Source organism: Asterias amurensis, chromosome 16 (assembly GCF_032118995.1).
Source record: "Asterias amurensis chromosome 16, ASM3211899v1".
Lineage (NCBI taxonomy): Eukaryota > Metazoa > Echinodermata > Asteroidea > Forcipulatida > Asteriidae > Asterias > Asterias amurensis.
The window spans coordinates 10707415-10726391 of record NC_092663.1 but is presented as its reverse complement, the minus strand read 5'-3'; the positions used below and the strand labels follow the sequence as shown (position 1 = coordinate 10726391).

Here is an 18977-nt window from a genome sequence, read left to right as displayed (position 1 = left end):
TAATAACAATCAACCACATTTGCCCAAACACCTGCATAATTTTATTATACTAAAGTACATGTAAGTTGTTTCAGCTACAACCGTGTTCACGTGTACAAACCAATAAGAGACTTTATATTTTCCGGAATGGAAAACTTTTCCCGGTAATTTTGCTGGCAGCAAAAAATAAAATTCTGTATTCCTGCAGCAGAATTACCGAAAAGTTGTTCATTCCCGTAAAATATAAAGTCCCCTAACGTGGGTTTGTAGAAGTGTACACGGTTGTGGCTGAATTACAATAATATGTACTTACATGTACTTTATTATGTGTAATCGTTTGGGCAAATGTGGTTGATTGTAATTACGCTAATTAGCATAATTAATATTTGCATTTACGGAAAGTCCGTAAAATAACAGATAATAATTCACTTTATGGAGTCCGTAAAAATACGGATATTTCTAACAGGATCGTGTCTATTCCCTGTATGTTTACATGTATATGTTCGTCAGCTGCACCCACCTCACCTCGAACCAATCAAAACACCGGAAAGCAGATAAATTTGCGTGTCTCGCAGGGGTTTGTTTACAATCGTTTTCTTGTTTTATTTTTGACACCAACACCCGGTTCAAATTTGACGTCACGTGGCTGCACCGTTGCGATTTTTAGACGAATATTCACAGGAAGTATGCCCGGTTAAAATAATCGTCGTCAGTTTGCACATTTTTTGTGTACAGCGAACGGACACCATTTTCAAATGACACCGTCCTTTCGCTTAAGGCCGGGACATTTCTAACGTTATAAAGCAAATATACGACAGAAAAATAAACAAAATTCTAGCGATCGAATAAACCCTAAATAAAAGTCCACAGCCAGTCAATAATAATAATAATAATAAAAGACATATAGCGCTCTTACACGAGGTACCACAGCGCTTTACAAGAAACTATACAATTACCATAGTTTTTTCAGTGGGCGTTTTCAATGGTCGAGAGTTTTTTGTATCGCTCACCACTTTTGCACAAAAAAAGTTTGTCAGTTTGATCTGTTTTGACAGTGACCAGAAAAAAACCCTCATTTATTATGATGGCCTCGCTCATTGCTCAAGGGACGTCTCAAAAGTTGTAAAAGCGCGCCACACAAACGAAAACCCCGCATTTCGTTAGCGATCACGTAATAGTAAACACTATGGCAAGTCGACATCAAGTCGCTGCTCTCTTCTTGGCGTGTTTGATCGGTAATTTCATCGCTGCAACTGAGATAAAAATCGGTATTCTTTTAACCCAAATCTCGTGGTCTGTTTCAAGAGATGAACGTTTGTTACCCGCGTTCCAGATTGCCCAAGAAACCATTGAAAACCGCGTTGAAAACGGTAGCTACGGCAACTTTACCCTGAAGTGGCTTTTCTCGCCACAAGGTTGCTCCTTCCCGGTGAACGCGGCCGTTGGGGCCGCAGCTCGGCTCTACTTCGAGGAGGATGTGGCGGCGTTCTTCGGACCTCCATGCAGCAAAAATATTATTGGCGTGGGGGATCTGGCAGCCGAACTGAACTTGCCTATATTCTCCGGTAGTGCCAGCTCGCACGAGCTGGACTATAAAGCTAGGTTTCCCACCCTAACCCAGACTACTTTCAGGGCAGGCACCATGGTGTCTTTCTTGAAGAAACTGTTCGCTCATTACGGCTGGAAGTCGTTCGTGTTGCTAAGAGGCGGGGATCTTTTTACTCTCTCGGGCCAGGCGATTGAAAACGGTTTGCGTGAAGCAGGAATAAAAACGTTTGTCAACTTAGTCAAGTCTGACCTTAATGAATCAGAAACTCATACCATATTGAAAGAGTCTTCAGTACTCAGTCAAAGTAAGTACATTTAAATCTATTGGGAACAGAACTAACAGGTAATATTAATGGTCGGACTATCCAAGGGTTTCTCGTTTGAGAACCATAAATTTCTCTCCTCATGCAGAACTATAAAGGCTAAGGTATTTAGTGCAATGTTTATTGGTTTGATAAAATTGCTTTTGCATGATATCAGACTTGGGATTTGAGGATTTTGATCAAGAGCGGTCTTCAAAGTATTTGTTTAGCAAAAAGAAACATTAATTTTCTAAGTAAAAAAAATGGTCGAGTTTTCAATAATTTTGTCAAAATGTGGGGTTATGTACTTTTGTTCATTAAGAACCTGAAATTGCCATAAATGACCTTATATCACTGAGCCAACAATATTATTGTTCTCGGTGGTTCCAATCGGGTTGATAATCGCCTGGTTGGTTCTTCAATTTTTGAGACACAATTATTTCATTAATGTTTCTGCTCAGCTATTGACGAACCATGTTTCTTGTTCATAAAGGATACGCAACTGGGTCCGATTTGGCTGAATTCGCGTTGAAGTATGAGATGCGATGAGCAACAACCTTTTAATATCAACATCCGTAGCCCTCACCGCCAATTCGGTCTTAGCTGATAACTCATGGTTCATTATGATAGAAAATGTTAAAATGTGTCGTCTTTGTTGTTATAGTCTTTGTCATCTGTGCAAGGGGTGACACCGTCAGGCAGATAATGCTAAACGCCTATGATCTTCAGCTGGTAACCGGTAAATACGTGTTCTTCAGTTACCATCCATTCAACAATACTTTTCTGTACGGAGCTGACTCATGGAATGTTGTGAGTTTTAATAATATATACATTATTTTTCATAATTACTTTTTACCGGTTGGATTTAATGTTTATACAAGTTTTGTCTAGGAGGGACTTATCCCGTGGCTATAAAACAAAGTTGCATACTACACACGTCAGAGTATATGCTAACGAACAATAAAACATTTTTTTTACAAATTGTTTGTCACGATTTATATGTTTAAAAAATATATAAAGTTGTTTGGGGGGCTGACTCCGCCTACCCCTTTTGTGACGTCAATCGAGGCAGACTTTGCCTGCAATGCGTATAGTAAACACACGTGCAAAGTACATGTACGTCCAAGTCGTGAGTTGGTACATTTCAAAAAGTGTTTTACTGCATTCAGCAGTAATACACCTGGTCGGCATTGCCGGGAAAAAACACAATTTTTTTGTTGTTGAAACTTACAAACTCACGACTTGGTCCGTACATGTACTTTGCAATTGTGTTTACTCTACGCATTACAGGCAAAGTCTCCCTCGATTGACGTCACGAACAGCGCCCTCTCGGGTCGGGGTCTACTCTTAAATTTGTAAATAACATAAGAACTGATTTTGTAAAACCTTAGTTAACTGTTTATTCACATTCCACTCATCAAAACACATATATTAGTGACAAAAGCTTTATTTTGAAAAAATACCACTTCCAGGTGACTTTAAGATCATGCCAGGTCAGAGTTTTAGCAGATTTGACACGGATATGTGGATTAATATTTTTAAATAGCTATTGGTAAAGATTTGAGAAGGTTGAGAGATTTCACTAAGGTATTCCACGAAAGAAAAATCTTCCAATGTTAGTTAATTCCAACATTAAAGGAACACGTTGCCTTGGATCGGACGAGTTGGTCTATAAAAAGCGTTTGATACCGTTTGTTATGAATTGCATATGGTTAGAAAGATGTTTTAAAAGTAGCATATAATGATCCACACAAGTATCACTCAAAATTGCACGGTTTTCATTTTAGGTCGCAAACTAAACACGGTAGGCCATTTATGGGAGTAAAAAATTTGACTCCCATAAAAATGGCCAACCGTGTTAGTCGACGAGGTAAAAAGAAAACCACGCAATTTCGAGGCATATTTGTGTAGATCATTGTATTCTACTTTTACAACACCTTTCTAACCATGTCGATTTTATAACAAACGGTTACAGAACGCTTTTCAAAGACGAACCCGACCCGCCAAGGCAACGTGTTCCTTTTTTTTTTTTTTATTCTCTCGGGATCCCGATATTGTTGTCGATCTAGGGCGATGGAAACAACGAGAAAGCTAAGAGTGCGTATCGAGCCCTAATGACGATTCGTCTGTTCGAAGCCAGCGATGACGAGAGGTACATTGCATTCCAACGGGAGATGGCCGTGCGTATGAATCGGACTTACAACTTAACACTGCCCCCTGGGCAAGAGGTAAGATTCCGTGATGTTTTACTGTTTTCCTGTGATACGCAAAGTTCTTGTTCCCCTGCGCCTTGAGTTCAAGACTGAGCATTTCTACACACGAGCTTCGTACAGTTTCAGCGTTATAGTTTTAACCAAGTTTATTGCCGTTTAAAGGCAGTGGACACGATTGGTAATTGTCAAAGACTAGCCTTCACAGTTGGTGTATCTCAACATATGCATAAAATAACAAACCTGTGAAAATTTGAGCGCAATCGGTCATCAAAGTTGCGAGATATTAATGAAAGAAGAAAACACCCTTGTCACACGAAGTTGTGTGCGTTTAGATGGTTGATTTCGAGACCTCAAGTTCTAAACTTGAGGTCTCGAAATCAAATTCGTGGAAAATTACTTCTTTCTCCAAAACTATGGCATTTCAGAGGGAGCTGTTTCTCACAATGTTTTATACCACCAACCTCTCCCCATTACTTGTCACCAAGAAAGGTTTTATGCTAATAATTATTTTAAGTAATTACCAATAGTGTCCACTGCCTTTAAGGAATCACTGGGTACATTGAATAGTTTGCAAGCAGTTCTCTTCGCAATTTATTGCAACAACGTGATCTCATGACACGTATATGAACAATCATTACGTTGTAATATGCCTGTGATTTTTTTCAAATGGCTTTTGAAAGTACTGAGTATACATTGCTGAGACACATCGGTGAACCAAAATTACTATCCCTTATCCCCGATGCATACTGAACATCTTTTAAAACCCGCTGCTAAGAATATAGGATTCAAACTGTATCTAGCTACCGGGTAATCTCGCTGACTAGTTGGTAAACACATCTACAATTGCTCTACAATTGCAAAGGTCGGGGGTTCGAATCCCACTGGATAATTGTGCCCGTGATTGTTTTCACAAGACTCGGGAAAGTGCAGAGTATACAGTGTTATAACACCCCTTGCAAGTATTCTGCCTGCTCATTGGTTTAGAGCGCGTCACATGACATGTCTTAGTTTTGCTAGACGACGGCCGTGTGATAGTGCGTCGGTTTGCCATGCGCTAGTCCGAAGACTAGCACACGGCGCCGTGCGCTAGTCCGACAGACTAGCACACGGCGTGCAGGACCCAGATGTCCGTTGCGTGTACGAGGATGATAAATTAATAGTCTGTAACCATTTCGGATTGCACGACACTACATGCAACACAGTAAGTAAAAGTGTTTGCAATCTGTATTCGCGTCGTCCGTGGATTGTAGCATTCAGGTCTGTAACTTAGTAATAATAGTACAGTATTTAGAAATGTTTGGGGTGTTATAAAACAAATATTGACTGCTTTTACTCGTGCAATGGTTAAAAACTATGACTCCCTCGGTGATCCCCGGAGCGTTCTATTTTCCCTCGGCTTCGCCTCGGGAAAATAGAACGCTCCGGGGATCACCTCGGGAGTCATAGTTTTAACCATAGCACTCGAAGCAGTCAATATTTGTATACTATAAACACACACCGGTGTATGGGCAAAACCAAATTATCATTCTGTTGAGGTTTTTAAAAAAAAAACTGGGAAGAAAGTGTTTGTAGCCGTCTCATCAGAGCCACTTATTAGTGTATAACCCTCTCAAAATTTATTCTCCATGCGTTTGTTTTAATCAGTTCAAAGGGTCAACTTAGGAAACGTTAACACAGCTTAATGAAATTGGGATATTTGAAAACTCAACAGGACGTTATAAAATGTCAAACCTATAAAGACAACATAACACATAACTCATTTAAATTCCAACAAAAACTTCATGCACCAATGTAACACAAACCTCTGCGCAGTCATCGCTGGTCATGAGGCCGTTGTAACAAACTATTAGACCTTCTTCATGATGTCACAATCTTGTCAATTTTCCCTGTTTCCAATAACAGTTATGAATGCTAACATTACATTGCGCATGGCACCAGACTACTATTTCGTCTACCCTCAGTTTGGTTACGGAGTTGGAATGTAGAAAAATCAAGATGACCACACCGTGATAAAGGTCTATACCCCGTTGTTCCCGAATAACAACCTCTTCTCCAGTGGGCGATTGACACTATTATAATGGAGTAAAAGTTCACTCTCTTTTTGTCCGATTGATGTTAGTGTCGCTCTTTCGAGAGTGAAAACCAATCTGTGTCACTCTTCTTGAGTGAAAGTGGAACGAACTTCACTCTAAATCGAGTTGAGAGTAACCCTCATTCAGTCTAGAAAGAGTTGTCTGCCAATATGTTCTTTGAAAGAGTACTCTTTTAATGTAAAAGAGTGAAAAAGCACTCTTTGAAGGGCCATATGAAGGACAACTCTTTTTCGAGTGGTCTTCCACTCTTTTATAGATTGAATTTTGCGTCTTTTGGAGTGATTTTTCACTCTGTTCTGAAGTGAAACCCCTCTAAAAGAGTGAAATAACCATCACTCTTTTTGAAGAACCGTATGGAGGACAGCTCGAAATGTAAAGAGTGGTGTTTTTGACTCTTTTACATTTAGAGAGTACGGCTTTTACTTTAAGAGAGTATACCTCTTTCTTTCGAATTGTGTTTGTATTTTCCAGGCGAATTTCTTTGCCAATTCTTACCACGATGCATTGATCTTGTATTCTCTGGCCATTAATGAGACGCTGCACGAGAACGGAGACGTCCGCAACGGGCTAGCTTTACGAAAGAAAATGTGGAACCGAACATTTCAAGGTAAAAAAAAACACATTCAGATTGAGATCGAATTCGGACATCCATCATACGCACTAAGTTGAATATCTGAGTGTTTACAAGATGTACAACGTCAGTTAGTGTCTGTTGACTATATATTTTTGATAGAACTATGAAGGGTACTGAGTATGCAGTGCTTAAACACGTCGGTGTAAGGATGAGGTCAAGTGATGTTAGAATATAATGATTACGGACCTGATGGTTCACGAGGCAAAAGGAAAACTACACAATTTGCTTTGATGTATTTACACTTTACTTTTAAAAGTAATTGTCAAAATAAATTCATTTCATATAAAACAGAACGTTTTTATAGCTCAAAGTGCCCAACCCGAAGGTAACGTGTCCCCTTGAATGCCATAACGGTTTACATATACTATAGGTGAGCAAAATGTTAAAGTAGAATCAAATCGTTGAATTACAAACCGATTCGAGTACTTGGGGGAAATAATAATGACGTTTTGTGATTTAAAACGGGTCTTTTTGAACAGAATATTTTTTTTCGTGGTCCCCTTTTAGGCATATCCGGTGAGGTGGGAATTACCGCCAATGGAGACCGAGCTGCAGTGTTCTCTCTCTGGGACATGACTGACGAGCAGAACGGTTTATTTCAGGTGATATTTTAGAAGTCATGTATTTTCTATTAACGAGATGCCTAAAAAAGGTTTTGATGCGTAAAGCCTTTCTAAGATGCAAATTATCTGTTGGAAATCACCCATTAATTCCAGAACTACATTACTTCGAAAGGGAATCGTCGTTTCAAGCAATGTATTGTAATAACCGGTGCTCTTTATACCAAGTAACTTGTTATAATGGTCATCATTACTTTTAAAGTCACCTGGAAGTGGTATTTTTTCAAAATAAAGCTTTTGTCACTAACATATTATGTGTTTTGATGAGTGGAATGTGCATAAACAGTTAACTAGGGTTTTAACAAATCAGTTCTTATGTTATTTACAAATTTTAGAGTAGACCCCGACCCGAGAGGGCGCTGTTCGTGACGTCAGTCGAGGCAGACTTTGCCTGTAATGCGTAGAGTAAACACAATTGCAAAGTACATGTACGGACCAAGTCGTGAGTTTGTACGTTTGTTTTTTTTTTTCCGGCAATGCCGACCAGGTGTATTGCTGCTGAATGCAGAAAAACACTTTTTGAAATGTACCAACTCACGACTTGGACGTATATGTACTTTGCACGTGTGTTTACTATACGCTTTGCAGGCAAAGTGTGCCTCGATTGACGTCACAAAAGGGGTAGGCGGAGTCAGCCCCCAAACAATTTTATATATTTTTTAAACATATAAATCGTGACAAACAATTACTAAAAAAATTGTTTTATTGTTCGTAAGCATATACTCTTACGTTTGAAAGAAAAAAAAATACCGAAAGTGTCCACTATTGGTAATTACTAGGTTAGCATAAAAACTTATTTGGAAACGAGCAATGGAGAGCTGTTGATGTGAGAAACTGCTCCCCCTGAAACGTAGTTTTTGAGAAAGAGGTAAATTCTCACTCAGGGTTTCAGCCTTTTATTAGGCATCTGAAAGCACCCATATTGCAACAAGGGTGTTTTTTCTTTTATTATTCTCTTGCACCTTCGATTACAAATTGAGTCAAAAGATTCACAGATTTGTTATTTTTTGCATATGTTGGGATACACCAGGTGAAAATACTGGTTTTTGACAATTACCATAGGTGTCCAATGCCTTTAAAGGGCACTGTAATACAGGACTCATCTTCCCTTGTTCATAGAATGCTTTGATCTTATTATCTATTTTTTTCTTGTGATGTAGGCCTATTTATAGGTTTCTCGTCAAATTTCAACAAAAACTCATTCAATTTGACACCCATGGCTTATTCAGTTTCGTTTGAGAACGAATGCTCCGTAAAATAAGCATTTGACAGCCAAAAGGAGTAACTCTCTTTCAAAAAAATTCACTGGTCGTGACGACTGTGTATTGACTCCTGACGCTTCTCTTTGTGTTCTTATTTGACTAGGTGGTCGCTGACTACTACGGCTTTTCTGATGAGTTGAGGTTTCGCAGAGAGATTGAGTGGCATGGCCTCCCTCTCGGTGACGTACCTATGGACACGCCCTTTTGTGGATTCTTCAACGAGAATCCCGAATGTCAGAAAGGTATTGTGGCCCAAATTTCATTAAGCTGCTTAGGTGTACACACAATCTGCTTAGCACATACAAATCGTGCCTAACAAATAGTTGGAGCTCAGCAATCAATCACTGAACACCTTCATCATCATCATCATCATCATTTAAGCTGTGTTCATCCTGTGTAAAGATGTGAGCCCTCCTCATGTAAATGCCGTTCATTTCTATTTCTTGCAGTTCTGGTCCATGTTGTTCCTGCATAATTCCTAATGTCATCTCTCCATCTTCTTCTCTGTCTACTTCTTTTCTTTTTCCCTGTCCTTGGTTGCCAGTCTATTATTCTTAATGTCCATCTGTTGTCATTTCTTCGGACAGTGTGACCAGCCCATCTCCATTTAGCTTGTTTTATTGTCCTTGTGATGTATCTTACTCCGGTTTCATTCGTATTTCCATATACTTTTATCCTGTCTGTATTGAGATATGTAACATTTGTCTCTCCATTGCTCTTTGTGGCGGAGTTTACGTTTTAACAGTTTTATTGTTTCCATCATGAATCTGCTCTAAAACATGGACAACAGCAAAACTGATGGAACATAGACTCCGCACAGCACAAACAATACCATAATATGAGAACGAACGTAATAATGGCACCAGAGAAAAAGACGGAGAGACGAGCTCCAACAATACGATAGTATGGTACAACCAAGAACAAAACAGGGATATTTGGAGATATCACTTTAAGGCCTCCATACTGCAGTGGATTGACAATGACTGAAAAATAAAAACAAAATTAATCATCAAAGTAATTCCCCAAACAATATTTCATATTTCCCACGATGGATTCATCTTTATGTGTTTGTTTATTTCATTAACTAAGTATTTGATTATTTTAGAAAATAACACAGTGCTGATAGCATGTGTAATAACTGGATGCTGTCTAATGGTGGCCTGTGCAGCTATAATGATTGTCATGTACAGGTAAGCGTCGTAAACAAGTCTGTTATTTTTCATACAAGTTTCTTAACTTGGTTAGAACCTACACATGTTTTCTCTTTTGCCTATCGCAGAGACTTTCCATATACGCAATATGGCGCCAGTTTGTGAAACTATAAACTATGTTCGCCTCCGAATTAACGGCTACCCCTAATGATACGGCTAAGGCTGAATCACCAGGTCACAATGCATTGATGTGTGGGACGTTCACTAGCAACAGTCGTAGCCACAGCCCTAGCCGCCAATTTGAATTTTAATTCAAATTGGCGGCTTAAAAGAACATACGTCAGAATCTCCCTAGCTAAAAACAAGTTGGTGGCGACAAGATTAAACATTTCTAAAGTAGGGTATTTTTACACAGACCAGGTAATTTGGTGTCGCTTTAATTGGGCATTCATAATGGCCCAGTGAGTTCTGCGCCCCCCTTTCACCTCTGTGGACCCCGGTTAGATACCCTGACCGGAGCCTTGCATGTGGATTGGGTTTTCAGTCAGTCCCTTACTAAGTGGGTTTTCTTTTCTCCCACTTTTTCACTGTCTTCTCTAAAACAAAGTTGATGTTTCCGTTAGGATGCTTTGCCGACTATATAATTCACATTCAGTACCTTGCGAGTTTATAGGCCCCTTTCACGTGACGTCACAAGACACAGGCAGCGCCCTCTGCGATGGCGGACATAGCGAGGTCTGCACTTTTTAACCTCGTTTTTTAAATACTTTTTTTTACAGAAAGTCGAAGTTGAATGCGGAGCTCATGGACATGTCGTGGAAAATCTCGTATGTAGATTTGACCTTCAGTGACGTTTCTAAATCGGTTGGTTCTTCCATGCGTTCTCTACCGATGTCCGTTGTAAGTTGCCGCCGGTTTTGTTTTAAACGCGGTTTTAAACAGTTAAAGTTTGTGACAACTTTTCATCACTCACTCTAAAAGGAAGTCTTATTGAATGTAGTCAATGTTGGCCTTATCATTAAAAATTATAGTTTTACCTGTATTAACATATTCTCATACATCGCTGTTCTTTGTGTAGCTTTTCAGTGGGTCTTAATATTCTTTGTTTATTGTTGTGGTGGAAAATGCCATCTGCGTCAATTTTAATGAATTTGATGTTCTTTTAACTTATGGGTTGAATTCTACAAAATAACCAAACATGGGATGAGAGACAAATCAAATGGTCCTCCATGGGATTTGAACCCAAGACCCCTGACACCCTTGGCAGATGCTCTACCAACTGAGCTATAAAGCACAGCAGTATATACTCTCCCAGGTTTTCTCTCAGTGTTGGATGGATGCACAACTATAGGAAAATAACAAACACAATATTTTGATTTGGTATGGTGCCTAATGACCATATAAATGAAACGTTATGTTATTTTAAACGATTATTGACGATTGTTTTGTTTGTTTGTGTGTTGCTTTTGTCTAATTTAGGCTAGCTCAATGACAGACGTAAACAAGAGGCAGATATTCACCAAAGTGGTTCAATACGAGGCAAGGAACAATCTATACTAACGGCTTTCTTTTTAAACTGTTGTACCCCTGGCACTCTTTGTATTGTGGATATGTTTTTTTCCTCTTATTAATAAAGTTAAATTCTTTGTGTGTCACTGATTGTTCTTGAAATTTTGGTTGTTCTGCTCTGAGCAAAACGCCACTATTGACGGACTGATTTGAACCCACAGCACAGTGTCGTACCATGGTACCTCTATGATTGGTTATACCAAGACATTTTCATTTTTGTTTTGGGGAGGACATATTCGAGGGGGCTAATTACTGCATTTGCATTGTCGATCCCATTTGAAGACTTGCCAAGCCAGGACAACTTTGCAATAATTATTGAAATCCCAATCGGACGACTTGACAAATGACCCGATAAACACATTCAGGTGGCGACTACACTTGACTATATCGAACCATGCACTGGATCGTGGTCGATATGATCAATTCGAGAGCCACGTCACAGTTTCTGGTCAAGTCTAGACGCTCACTCGGACTAGACTAGGTGACAAAACTTCTGTCCCGATCCCGACCTGGACGACTTGACTACAAAGTTCAACATTCCTCGCCTGACCCTGACACTATTTGTACAGTTGGTGTATCTGAACATAAGCATAAAATAACAACTTGTGAAACTTTGAGCTCAATCGGTCGTCGAAGTTGCGAGATAATAATGAAAGAAAAAACACCCTTGTCACACGATGTTGTGTGCTTTCAGATGCTTGATTTCGAGACCTAAAATTCTAAACCCGAGGTCTCGAAATCAAATTCGTGGAAAATTACCTCTTTCTCGAAAACTACATTACTTCAGAGGGAGCCGTTTCTCACAATGTCTTATACTATGTTTTTACTATTTTTTGCAATGTTTTATACTATCAACCTCTCCCCATTACTCTCCCCAGTACCAAGTAAGGTTTATGCTGATAATTATTTTGAGTGATTACCAATAGTGTCCACTGCCTTTAACTTTAATGTTTTCTTGAAAATATAGAGTCGAGTTGTCGCTCTAAAGCCACTGAATGTTACCGTAGAGCTGACCAAAAGCGTCTTCAAAGAATTCCGAGATGTAAGTACATCTTTCATTGATTCGTGAGAAATATTTGTTGGTCTCCATTGGTTCGTAATTACCTTATTTTGGGAATGTGTGCCTTTAGGATACTTTGCCACAAAAATAAGACTCAGATTTTCCTGGTGTCTGAAGGTTCTATCTCTTCTTAGTCATCCTGAGTAGAAGCATTTTCAGGTGTTTTTTTATGATTTTTTTCCGTCTCTTACTTTTAGTTGAGACGTCTTGAACACAGCAACATTGTCCGGTTTGTTGGCGTGTGCTTGGATGGGCCCGATGCGAACAAACGCCTGCTGGTGACAGAGTACTGCCCGAAAGGAAGTTTGCAGGTGTGCCAATGATTTTACCAAGGAAACTCTTTTTTTTAAAGGATATAAAAAGCGACTGTTTATTTATACATACAAAACCTTTTATTGTGATGATACCAGTTGCTTAATTGGAAACGTATACCATAATGGACACATGCTTTCACCATATATGTTCCCATCGTCTTGAAAAGCAAGAGTTGAAACCAACGGTTCATCAGGATCCACCCCAACTCATTTAGAGATAGTCATTACATGGTGTTACCGCAAACCTTTCCCTAAAGTACATCCTCCTAAAATTCTCTAAAGAATTCCTGAGAATCCAAGCTCCCAAATGAAGACACGATATCGGGTACACCTTGCTCCATATCAAGAACCAAAATGACAATATCTAATGTCTTGAAAAGTAGCTATAGGTGCCAAGAGTGTCCAAAAAAGACACCATTCACTCCTTTAGCTGGCACAATGGTATAATATTATATACTAACTGGTGGATTTAGTCATTTCATTAATACATATAACAAAGTCACAAGTGCCTATATGCGATGTCCCTAAAGTCGGGCCCTTTTTATAGCAAAAAATCTGTCTCAAGACACACTCTGACAGTGTGCCAAATTTAATGCTTATATCATCAAAGACACGTCTCTCATCACCGACCAGTCGTACTATTATAGTAGAGACCAGTGGGGCAATACCGTCGTCATTTGACAGGTATGCTGATTCATACGCATTACTTTGAATATGTTTATGCAAATGACATCACCACTGTGACGTAATTTCATGGAAGATAATGTGCACAAACATTTTTACCTGTAGGATATTCTTGAAAATGAATGTTTGAAGTTGGACTGGGACTTCAAGAGCTCTCTTCTGATTGACATCATCAAGGTAAGATGTCTTTAAAAAATCTTTGCATCGGGGGTAACAACATTTCCATTTGTTTTTATTTACCCACCGATTCGTGTCAGCATTGTATACTCAGTACTATGGAAATATTTTTTATTTTTTAATTTTATATGAAAGGTAAAATCGGCATTTATTGACAGGTTTTGTAGAGTTACTAAAAAGATAAGATATCGATAACCATAATAACTATTTATCTCACTAGTTAACATATAATGAACAAGTTTACTAGACACACTTTCTTCCATATCCTTCTGGGAGTTGTCCGTCTTTGTCCGCGCACAAAGGTTGTTGTTTGTCTGAGTATCCTGTATAATTATTCAAAAACAGTTACAGTTTGAAATTTGTTCTTGAGAGTTCAAAATGAAGAATCTGCACGTATAAACACAGGGCTTGCATTTCCTCCATCACCGGAGCGAGACCGGAGGAGTCCACGGCAGAATGCGCTCTTCCAACTGCGTGGTGGATGCTCGTTTCGTCGTCAAACTCACGGACTTCGGCCTGCATGTTGGGGACCGGGAGCGACCGTCCGAAAGCAACGGTGGACAGGTTGAGCTAAAAGGTGATGCTCGTTCAACCTCTTGTGCTGCATAGTATTTTGTTGGGAAACACACAGTCAAAGTACAGGGAACTTAAACCCCAATCCACATGCAAGGTTCTTGTCTGATAAGGGATTCGAACAGGGGTCCAAACAAGAAATCACTTTGTGTAGACCTGATCCCTTAAAGGAAAGGTACACTGTTGGTAATTGTCAAAGACCAGTGTTCTCACTATGGTGCATCCCAACATATGCATAAAATAACAAACCTGTGAAAATTTGAGCTCAATTGATTATCGGAGTCGGGAGAAAATGAGGAAAGAAAAAACACCCTTGTTGGACGAATTTGTGTGCTTTCAGATAGGAACTTCTAGCTAGAAGTCTTTTGTTATTTTAGTGAGAAATTACCTCTTAAACAGTCAGGGACTTATTTTGGCAAAAACATCCAGTGACCCATGAGATTCGGACCCACGACCTTCAACTTTAAAGTTAAGTATAATCATCCAAGCCAAAGGGTAAGCACAGTGAATAGCAAACGGTTCGAGTTTCACATAATTGCAAGGATTTTGCATTCATTTTGATGGTGCGATTTGAATTAATCTTTTACCAGGGATGCTGTGGAGCTCTCCGGAGCACCTTAGGAGCGTTGATAAAGCACCGACGAAAGAGGGCGACATTTATTCCGTGGGAATCATCATGCAAGAGGTTATCACGAGGGAAGAGCCGTTCTACACCGAGAGGAATGTAAAAAATATGGATATCAGAGGTGAACCGAGGATAACACATTTGAGCTTGAACGTAATGAGGGCGTGTTTGGTTTACGGAATGCGGTTTTTCGTTGGGGATGGGCACTGTTAGCGCACCTCACTAAATAAATAGTTTACAGTGCAAAATGCTTGAAAAAAAAGCGATAGATCAGTGCAGCGAGTACTTGCAATAATGGAAGATGTGGTTTTAAATGAATAGAACACATGACCAGGGCCCACTTTCATAAAGCTGCTTAAGCACAAAAATTTGCTTAAGCAAACAAATTCTTGCGTAGTAGTAAAATCAGAGTACCGGCCAAGACTCCTCTCACAAGTGTTATACTAAGTAAACAACAGCTAAATACCAGTCACAAGCATTGTAAAATGGCATGAAATTTTGGCCAGTAAAATGTATAAAATAGCTGTTTTCGTGCTGAAGCAAATTTTTTGCTTAAGCAGCTCTATGAAATTGGCCCCATTCCTTTTACAGATATTCTTGACAAGGTGAAGAGCAATTCTAATCAGCCGTTTCGACCTTTTGTGCCAACCGACGCCTGTATGCCTGAAATGCACAGTATCATGGCACGTTGTTGGAGTGAGAACCCAGACGAGCGCCCGAACGTCAAAGCATTGTTGGCCAGCATGAAGAAAATATGCAAGTACGTTCGCATTCATTAACTCTTTGAGTGCCCGCTTTTTCTGTGTTGATCCCCAAATGCCCTCTTTCTTTAGGTTGTTCAAAATTGGTGTTTAAAAAATCAGTCTTTGTCACCAAACAAATGTATCTTACTGATTTGTGTTGCATTGATGGTACATCCTAAAGCAAACGGTATTTATTGGGTGATATACCTTCTCGTGATGTATTTTAAGGCTCGTACATAACGATTGATGACACTTTTTGAGTAGTATATAAATAGCCTCATAAAATAGATCGTACACTTAGCAACCTAAACATTGTACAGAAACTTGTAAACCTGCTGTTTTCGCTCGCATATAACAACAGGGGCGTACTAGGGGGTATCATGGACAACCTTTTGACAAGGATGGAGAACTACGCCAGTAATCTAGAGGACCTCGTGAGTGAAAGGACTTCTGCTTTTCTTGATGAGAAGAAGCGGGCAGAGACTCTCCTGTACGAGGTCTTACCTAAGTGAGTTCATGAAAACTTTAGCCTTCGGCCATTTTGAACTATATTATTGCCGCACCATAAAAAAGCGCGCCACCAAGTGTCTGTCACGAGAAAGCCACGTTTCAAATTGTGAAACGTTTGCATATTGCGCGTGTTGCATGTAAAGTTTGCGTTGGTGGAACAATCCATTTAAAGTCGTACTTTAATTGTTTCTTTGTGGGAGAGTGTGTAACAATGTGCTTTATTCATTTCTTTTATAACAAGCCAGGCGAGTGTTTAATAGTTGTCTCCATATCAAATTAATGTAAGGTCCGTTGCTGATCAACTGAAAGTGGGTTCAGTAGTCCAGCCAGAAGCTTATGAAAATGTGACGATCTTCTTCAGTGACATCGTTGGGTTCACTGAGCTGTCGTCTGGCAGTACTCCGATGCAGGTAAGCATATTCTGTGACCTGAGTCGAGTTTTATCAAGCTGAATAAATAATGCATAACAAGGTTTTGCTAATGTTCAATCTAAGCAATTAATGTTCCTAACACTTGACCCAAGCCTTATTTATAAGAGGATTTTTTAGCAACAAATTGTTACTTTTGTGTACGCAAATATTGCAGAAACAAAAGTAGGTTACCATGCAGCCAAACAATTATGCAATCTATATGGTCATTGTGATTGTTGAAGTTATTTTAGCCAGAGATCTGCCTTGAGCCTGTATCCAAATTTACATTTGACCTTTGATCTTCAATATGGTTCTGTAGATTCGCGGTCAAATCAGGCGTATACATGGATACATATAAAAACAATTCCTGTCTGTATCATTAAAGGATAAATATAGGGGACCAGTCCAGGTCTACGGTAACACCACGTAAACAAGAATCTGAATGAAGTATGAGGATTCTGACAGAAAACCATAAAGAAATTTAACAAATTCGACGTTTCGATCAATGTGCTCTGACAATCTTCAGGAGGGATACTCAGAGAAGTTTTACTTTTTGTATTCCAATCAGGTCGTGGCACTGTTGAATGACTTGTACACGTGTTTTGATGGGATCATTGGTAACTTCGATGTTTACAAGGTGAATACCACAACATACTTTCTTTTCTTTTTGCAAAAATTAATGGTGGGTCTATGCTTTTCTGATATCTCTTATTGAGTTCTGGATGTTAGCGTCTCTGAAATGTTCCCCTCTAGGAAGGAATGTGTTTTAGTCCGACCCTACTCCTTTTGAAAGATGTAGAGTATAGGCAAACGTTAATTTACAGCTGATGCGAACACATTTTTAGTGAAGAACATAAATGCAGTCCCAAAACTAGCTATTTTAGACGTGCATTGGTCAGAAATTACCCGGCTAAAAGTGGACCCCAACTAGATCCAACTACGCGACAGCATTCGGAACCCGTGCGGACTGTGTGCAGGTCTATAGAGTGCGTGACCAACTGGCACCATAAAGCACTCGATTATGTTTCCAAAAACTCAAAAGATTCCCGAAGTGTTTCCTGGAGGTTCAAATTAGGGCGAGATTCGCAAATTACGTCTGTTATTTTGACATGGTGTTTGAGTTGGAAAAACAGTTAATTTTTACCCCGGTCCACCCTGGGTGTGGGTACCGGTAGTCGATATATGATCTTACACATCAGTCATAGAGTAATTGAATATTGAAAAATAATTTTCAAACAGGTTGAGACAATTGGAGACGCGTACATGGTCGTCTCAGGTCTACCCATCCGTAACGGCAATGCGCACGCGCGGGAGATTGGCAACATGGCGCTCGCATTACTGGATGCAGTGGGCACGTTTAAAGTCAGACACAGGCCGGAGTGGAATCTTCGACTCCGAGCAGGAGTGCACTCTGGTGAGTATCTAGTGTTCCAATTTGTTGTTCACACTTTTGCATAGAAAATCCAGCTAGCAGTACGTTGCACGGCTGTAACTAGCCCTGGCGGTCTTACACTTTCGTATTATAATACATGTAGGAAAAATTTACATAATACCGTCTAATAAGGCCTTCATAATCCCCAATGATATTACACCATGAAGTAAGATTCTGAATGTACTTTTTTGTAGGAGCTTGCGTGGCTGGAGTGGTCGGTCTGAAAATGCCCAGATACTGTTTGTTCGGTGATACCGTGAACACCGCATCAAGAATGGAGTCCAACGGAGAAGGTATAGGCCCCTTAAGTTGCTCACAGGTTTTATCCCAATATTGTGGACAACACAAATTTATATTGACACTGAACAACTTTTGATGGTCCTGGAATTTTTACCATAGTCATATTATTTTCCCCATCGTTTACAGAACATTCCAACCTAACAAATCTTTATTTCACTGTCATTTTTTTTTGCAGCACTTAAGATTCATATCAGTAGTTCAACTGCTAAGATTCTTGAAGAATTTAACGAGTTTCAAATCTTGGAACGCGGGGAAATTGAAATGAAGGTAAGTTATGGCAGCAATTATCTCCCATCGACGTAGATAACAGTCCTTCGCGCCCTCATGGGCAGGATTTGATTATGGTGGACCGGTACCCCCTGCACCCCCTCTCTCTTTTTTTTGGGGGGGGGGGGGGGGGGGTGGAGAAAATCGTGCAGTACAGCTACACAATCAGCCGAAATTGGGCCCCAGCACATTGAACAAAACCTCATCATAGTGCCGAAACACGGAAACAATCATACACGAATGGTTTTGACAGATTCCGTTGGTCTCGGACTAAAAAGAATAATAGCTCATAATAATGCACGAGATAAATTAATAATCAATTATTGGTATTTCTTTTTCCTTTTTGTGCTTTAGGGGAAAGGAAAACAGAGGACATTCTGGTTGGTTGGACGGAAAAAATAATTTAGATCTCTGAAATAGAATCAAAAGACAAGGATGTAATAAAGTGCGGTTTTAAGTTATTTTATTCGATGTTACTTAAAGTCACCTGGAAATAGAATTTTTTTCTTTC

At 39.6% G+C, this 18977-nt stretch overlaps 1 protein-coding gene across 1 annotated transcript; it reads left to right on the top strand.

The window, feature by feature from the left end:
* The first annotated feature begins 1621 nt into the window (after positions 1–1621).
* Positions 1622–18868, top strand: LOC139948866 (atrial natriuretic peptide receptor 1-like). The gene is made up of 22 exons (XM_071947220.1): positions 1622–1832; positions 2494–2639; positions 3899–4057; positions 6607–6742; positions 7277–7371; positions 8755–8893; positions 9757–9841; positions 10582–10699; positions 11282–11341; positions 12339–12413; positions 12629–12742; positions 13535–13606; positions 14012–14183; positions 14770–14925; positions 15396–15564; positions 15909–16055; positions 16344–16467; positions 17036–17104; positions 17707–17881; positions 18094–18192; positions 18375–18466; positions 18821–18868. Exons 1-22 carry the CDS (start codon positions 1622–1624, stop codon positions 18866–18868), a joined length of 2661 nt encoding a protein of 886 aa, XP_071803321.1.
* Positions 18869–18977: the final 109 nt, after the last annotated feature.

What these genes read in the sequence shown, in the direction of transcription:
- LOC139948866 (XM_071947220.1), top strand. Translation starts at nt 1,622, where the DNA reads ATGGTGTCTTTCTTGAAGAAACTGTTCGCTCATTACGGCTGGAAGTCG. An exon ending in GAGCTGACTCATGGAATGTT is followed by an intron (nt 2,640 to 3,898) that starts GTGAGTTTTAAT and finishes TTGTCGATCTAG; the next exon opens with GGCGATGGAAACAACGAGAA. An exon ending in CACTGCCCCCTGGGCAAGAG is followed by an intron (nt 4,058 to 6,606) that starts GTAAGATTCCGT and finishes TGTATTTTCCAG; the next exon opens with GCGAATTTCTTTGCCAATTC.